This window comes from Lathyrus oleraceus, chromosome 1 (genome assembly GCF_024323335.1).
Source record: "Lathyrus oleraceus cultivar Zhongwan6 chromosome 1, CAAS_Psat_ZW6_1.0, whole genome shotgun sequence".
Taxonomy (NCBI): Eukaryota; Viridiplantae; Streptophyta; class Magnoliopsida; order Fabales; family Fabaceae; genus Lathyrus; species Lathyrus oleraceus.
The window spans coordinates 356,252,563-356,259,349 of NC_066579.1; the positions used below are offsets into that span (position 1 = coordinate 356,252,563).

The 6,787-nt window shown below is 37.5% G+C and overlaps 1 protein-coding gene across 1 annotated transcript; it reads left to right on the top strand.

Moving 5' to 3' along the window:
• Positions 1-458: 458 nt before the first annotated feature.
• On the top strand, positions 459-3,117 carry LOC127136267 (uncharacterized). The gene is made up of 4 exons (XM_051062851.1): positions 459-1,553; positions 1,635-1,835; positions 2,338-2,533; positions 2,741-3,117. The coding sequence occupies exons 1-4, from the start codon at positions 681-683 to the stop codon at positions 2,923-2,925; spliced, it is 1,455 nt and encodes a 484-aa protein (XP_050918808.1). The 5' UTR covers positions 459-680; the 3' UTR covers positions 2,926-3,117.
• The last annotated feature ends 3,670 nt before the right edge of the window (positions 3,118-6,787 follow it).

The following is a 6,787-nucleotide window of genomic DNA, read 5'->3' on the forward strand; positions in this document are numbered from 1 at the left end:
CTTTATACTCAAAGATATAAATTTGATGGTATTTGTACCCATGATATCCATATCTATTAATAATTAAAAAAATTATTTAATTATCCATACTTGATAATTTTTTCTTTTAATAGTCATTTAATTCCACGTTTTCTATTCTTCAAAAACTATACACATAATTTTCTATTTAATTATATAAGAAGAATTAGGAGATGAATATATGTAAATACTAACAATTAGGAGATGAATATATGTAAATACTAAAAATATCTCAAAATCCATGAACATCTGAACATGAGTATCCATGACAATCAATAAGTGGGATAGATTAAGTTATTTCTATGATCTTTAATATCTATAAAATATATATTTTTAAGATAAATTGAATAAATCATTGAATCTTAAAAAATATATATTTGTTATAATAAAAATTAGACGGAGTAAATTTTTTTTAGTGAAGTCCCTAATCTTATGTGTCATTCATTTGAATTAAACACTATTGAACGGTAACCCTAATCCACCTTCATTCCGTCTTCCCATTCAATTTCCAACCTAATTCTCTTTCCATTTATTTTTCTCTTCACTCCATTAAGTAATTCAATTTCTCACGCCTTCTTAATTTAGCTTCAATTCATTTTTTCTATTGTTTCCCAGATTTTTTTTTCGATTACACCTTTATTTTGGTTTGCTATTTTTGTTTCATGCAATTTGATGTTGAAAATATGGAAATTTCTGATAGCAGAAGAAATTCATTCTCAGAGCTAGAAAACATAAACACCCAATTCACAAATGGTGATGCTAATTGTGATCATATCAGTTATAAAGGTGATTGTGGTGAACCCAGAATTTTAAATCATGAAAAAGAGTCTTTTCATGAATTATCTTCTGATGCACCAGGCATGTTTGATGCTTGTTCTGAATCAAGTGATCATTCAATTGGTATTATACCCACTTTTACAAACAAGCCTTCTATTGTTAGCTTAAAGAATGTGCTTGTTGGGGCAATTTCTATTTTGACTCAACTAAACAAAACATCGAAAACCACTGATAATCAGTCCCTGTCTAGTAGTTCTGATGTATTGTTCCTTGGCATTGGAGAGAATGGTGATACTGTCATTGACTCCTCCGTGTATACGCCAAGTGCTCCCCCTCCTCCGGTTGGGATTGATTATGGTGCCTATAAAGAGGTGCTAGAAGCTGAACCGCCGGAGTGGCTACCTGATAGTTCTAGTTCTGGTTGCATGAAGTGTAGTGCTCTATTTACCGTGCTTACTCGTGGAAGGCATCATTGCCGGTTTTGTGGTGGTATTTTCTGCCGGGTGTGTACAAAGGGGAAGTGTTTGTTGCCGGTTGGCTTTAGGGAAAGGAATCCGCAGAGGGTTTGTGATGCTTGCTATGAGAAGCTTGTTCCTGTGCAAGGTTTTCTTATCGATACTGTTAGTAATGCTGTGCAGGTTGCAAAGCATGATGTAATGGATTGGACTTGTTCTAGAGGGTGGCTTAATCTTCCTATTGGTTTGTCTATGGAGGATGAGATATACAAATCATCTAATACTTTGAGAAGCTACTGCAAGGTTTTTTCTTTTCTAATGCTTTATTTAAGTTTGCATTGAATGAGTTACTTGTTATACTATTTCATTTATATCTGTTGATAGGTGGCCAGATCCAATCCTGAGAGGTCAATCCCTTTAGCCATTCTTACCGAAGCGAAAGGGCTTGCAATTTTAACCATTGCGAAAGCCGGTGCATTGCTCTCTTACAAACTGGGTACTGGTTTGGTTGTTTCTAGAAGGTCAGATGGATCTTGGTCAGCACCATCAGCAATATTCTCCCTAGGTTTAGGATGGGGTGCTCAGGTAAGGAATTATATGAAGATTTCTATGATTTGTAGAAATATATATCTCTATGGTTGTATTCATTATTTTGCATTCATGGAAAATGAAAAAAGAGAGAACAGCATGAGTCTTGAATTTCTTTTATTTCTGAATCTTTATATTGATAGAATATTTTTTTATGCTAATCTTGCATTGGCTGAAACCTTTTTTGAACCAAATATAATAGAAAGTCACTATATAATTGTATTAAAACTCTGCTTCGAAAAACGACTTATGATCAACAATATTATAAAGTCGAACTGTTTTCGTATAAATTATAAGCGGTTTTCACATGTTATTCCAAAAAATTTATGAAAATAAGCTGAAGACAGCTTATGAATATGTGATAAGCAAACTGTTTGCACAAAACAGTCTTACAAATTTTTATATATGTAGGTAAGTTCAAGTAAGTCACAAAATTAAAACTGTTAGATGCGCTCACCTGCTTGTCGACATGGTTTCAATTTCTGCGTGATTATCACAGATTGGTGGTGAACTTGTGGACTTTATAATTGTGCTTCGCGATATCAAGGCTGTGAGGACATTTTGCAGTCGCGTGCATTTTTCTATTGGTGCTGGTTTTAGTGCTGCTGCAGGGCCTATTGGAAGAGTGCTTGAAGCAGATATTCGTGCTGGTGACAGAGGTTCTGCCATGTGTTATACTTATAGTTGCAGTAAAGGTATGTCTAAATCTTCTCTTGGATCAAATGTTAAGAAATTTGTTGCGCAAGATTCATCGCATGTTTAGGCTATTTTGTATGATATAAATAATATTCATACTGTGGCTTTCATCTTGCTTGAGTGGTTTCAACATTGATCAGTCTTACTTTCATTATGTTGATTGATGCTTGAAAGAATGACTAACATCGAATGTTCTCAAATGATAGGTGCATTTGCGGGTGTGTCATTGGAGGGAAATATAGTTGCAACCAGGATGGATACCAATCTGCGCTTTTACGGCAGTTCTTATCTCACAACATCTGACATTCTTTTAGGGATGGTGGACAAGCCGGAGGCTGCCGAGCCATTGTATGTCTCTCTTCAAGACTTGTATTCCAGTCTACGCCACTAGTTTCTATTTAGTCCAGACACATCAGGACAAATACTTGTCTGATTTTTGAGACTGATATGACATCAACAGATGTAGTCACATTCAAACACTTTCATTTTCGTTTTCTTAAAATGTTACTGTTGTCTACTCGTCATTGTCGTATGAGGTGTCTACTTTTTTAAATTGTACCCATCATTCATTCTTCCATCTGTTTGTGGAGCTTCCGGTGCTTTGCTACAACTCCAACACCAGCATTGAGTTCTTAAATCTGATTCATCTTTACATATTTGAAGTCATTACGTAGAGAGGGATCATGGACAAAGACTTGATTTTCTTTCATTTCATTCCATGATGCACGTAAAATATACACCAATTTACTTATCATGTGAATATGTTATTGAAAATGATTTTACATTACTGATTCGGGCTTGCCAAAGGCCCAGTAAAACCAACCCAACCCCAAGGGTCCAACCCTAAATATCCTCGCTGAAGGGTGACATACAGGTGGAGTCTTGCCATAAGACCTTGCATCTGATCCAAGTTACTTGTCCTTCAACCACCATTAGATCTTATTAGACGGTCTCCCCGAATTACGAGCTGGATCAAGCAGGAACAATTTTTACCTCCTATCATATATAATCCCCTCTTACAACATAATAGGTATATTTCTTCATTTTGACCTCATTGACTTGGGCATTGAAGTACTAACCTTACAGGCCCGCCCCCGCTCCACTATACAGGGGGCTCATACCACCGCACCAGAGGGGCTCCTCTCTGTTGTATCATCGATCTCTTGTTTTGTTACAGAAAAATGGCTTTTTTTAGTGAGAATCGACTTATTCTCACAAATTCCACTAAAATCCATCATATCCTAACTGTTGCACCACCGCACGTGATTGATATTACGTTCTAATCTCTGATTAACTCTATATCAATGATGGTAGTGTTTAAGTCATCTTGGATAACCGTTCATCACAATTCCAATGCCACAATTGTAGTGACAACACCTATTTTCTCTCCCATAAGAGAAGTTTCACCTCTTTTAGTAGGGGAAGCCGATCTCGTCCTTGTAACTTCCCCAACCTTCTTGTCCCCCAATAGGCTTCAATTCCCCTATCGATTATAGCACTTTCCAAATCATGCCAATCGTCCAACCTCTCTAGCAGCTACTTCAAGATCAAACCTCCAACTTGTCTCAAGACTCCTCAGCAGTAAAAGAGTAAAAGAGTCCCTGTTTGCTTAGGGTTACAGGAAACTCTATATACCTATTTGATGTGTATTTTATGTGGAATGAGTGAATGTATTTCCTCAATTATAAATTGAATTATTTATAGATGTCCTCTTAGACTTGGGTTAGAAAGCCAAAACGTGGTTTCCACTATTCTATGATCAGAAACGTGTGAATAGTTAAGGACTTATTCTTCATTTGATTCATATTACTTGAACACCTCATAGGCAACGTAATATAAGCGACTGGATCACACACCAGATATGGTGTTTAGGCCCTACTTTGGGCAACCAAGACGACCAGACCTGATCGAACAACCGAAGCCCAATTGAGTGACTTGACACCCAGGTTGGTGTAAGCCCTAGAGGTCAATACTTTTGGTACTTGTATCGAATTATTTATTAATAATAAAAGGTTTTTCCTTTATTACGTTTGTTTAATAAAGTCCCTAGAATAGCTAATCCGTTTAATGTATCAAGTGTGACTTGATCATGAGATCACATTAAACATAAGGACATTATTCTCAAAGTATCAGTAGTCGAGCTTTATTGTGAAGTGGGATAACATTAAAGTATAAAGACTATTATGTATATAGACTGATGATCACATCTCATGGATCATGGATAAGGAGTTATCAAGTCTTAAACATAGGTATGAATGTTGAGAGTAATATTTATACTGGATTGACCCGCTATGAGAATACTATATAGAATGTTATGCAAAGTGTCATAAGTTATTCTCATGGTGATAATGGTGTATACCACCCTTCGACCTGAAACCACTATGGACCCTAGATGTAGAGTCGAGTGCTTTATTGCTGATCAAATATTGTCCGTAACTGGATAACCATAAAGACAGTTGATGGGTACTCCACGAAGCATGCTGAGGGACATGAGTGATCTAGACGGAATTTTCCCATCCTGCGTAACAGGATAAATGTCTATGGGCCCAATATTGAACTGGACAAGGATGACACGGTCTATGCCTTGTGTTCAATATAGACATAAGGGCAAAAGGGTAATTCTACGCATAAGTATTTCACAGAAGGATTTGTCAGATCACATGACATTTTCGTGTCTTGGGTAGCCGTGATGTGTTGCTAGATACCGTTCACTATTTATTATGTTAAATATGTGATTTAATATAATTGACAATGCCGCGAAAACCTACAGGGTCACACACAAAGGACGGATTGATGAGAGATAGAGTAACTAAGGAACACCGTAAGGTACGGTGCACTTAAGTGAATTGTAGAACATCGTAAGGTACAATGTACTTAAGTAGAATACGAAATATGGTAAGGTACCACGTGCTTAAGTGATTTTGGGCATATTATAAGATATGAGCCACATACACTTAAGTGGGCTTTTTAGCTGGAAGCCCACACAAGTGGTTCTATAAATAGAACCCTTGTGCAGAAGCATTCATTGCGTTTTGCATTTTCGTTTTCTCTCTCTCTCTCTCTCTCTCTCTCTCTCTCTCTCTCCCTCCTCACACGCACACACACACACACACACACACACACACACACACACAAAGCCTTCATTCATAGGAGCTAGCATTGAGATTGAAGGAATCCGTTTGTGTGGACTGAGTAGAGGCGTTGTCGTCGTTCAACGTTCGTGATCGCTCCATAGATCTGCATCAAAGGTTTCAATCGTCACAAGAGGTAACTATTCGATCACTGATCATGTCCATTCGTAAGGATCATTAAAGGAGAAAATTTTAAATTCCGCTGCGTTTTGGATCGCCCTTATCCTTCAGTTTAGGCCCTACTTTGGGCAACCAAGACGACCAGACCCGATCGAACAACCCAAGCCCAATTGAGTGACTTGACACCCAGGTTGGACGGGTATCTCCCATTGCATGGATTCATAGGACGAAGCCTTGAGCAACTAAAGGTCATACTAGTATACTTGCTAGTCTTAGTGTGTTTTGTCTTACCTTCATCTTCTTAGGTTATCCCTCATTAGGACCTAATAAAATTATACGGGTACACCCTGTGAGAATATATGGAATGGTTTACTTAGGTAGTCGTCGATGTAGGTGGATTGAACGATAGATTGAAGTGTTGGATCTTCGAAAAAAGGTTAAGGAAAAACTGTACGTTTTGGGAAAAGTAAGGGTTGGAAGGCACTAGAAGTATGAGCGATCTCCTCACCAAGGCCAATAATATATTAAGTATGAAAAAAAAACTCATGGCATAAGAGGTGGAAAGGATCCTCTAAAAAAATAAAAGGGGGAAGGAATAGAGGATTAGGGAACTCAACAAATAACCACCCGACTGAAAGAGGTTCTAACATGTGTTGTGATGACAAGGACTAGGAACCTACTAGAAGCCTTCAATGAAGGATGATACATTAACCCGTCCATGGTTCTTTGTGGAGCTTATGGTCACACTTAGAGAAGGATGATACATTAGGACGTTAAATCTCCAGTTCTAAGTAATTCCATGCAAAAGTATGTAACAACTACATTTTAGGAAGTTCCTTGTTCACAAGAAAATGAAGTACCAAAACATCCATGATGAGCCTATGGAATGTGTTAACCTATCCCGATCCCGACGAATTCACAAAGGTTTGCACTGTAGCCAAGAAGCAACATCCTCTAGACAGAAGAAGGAAAATACATTAGAAGTTAATGTCACCAACCTCA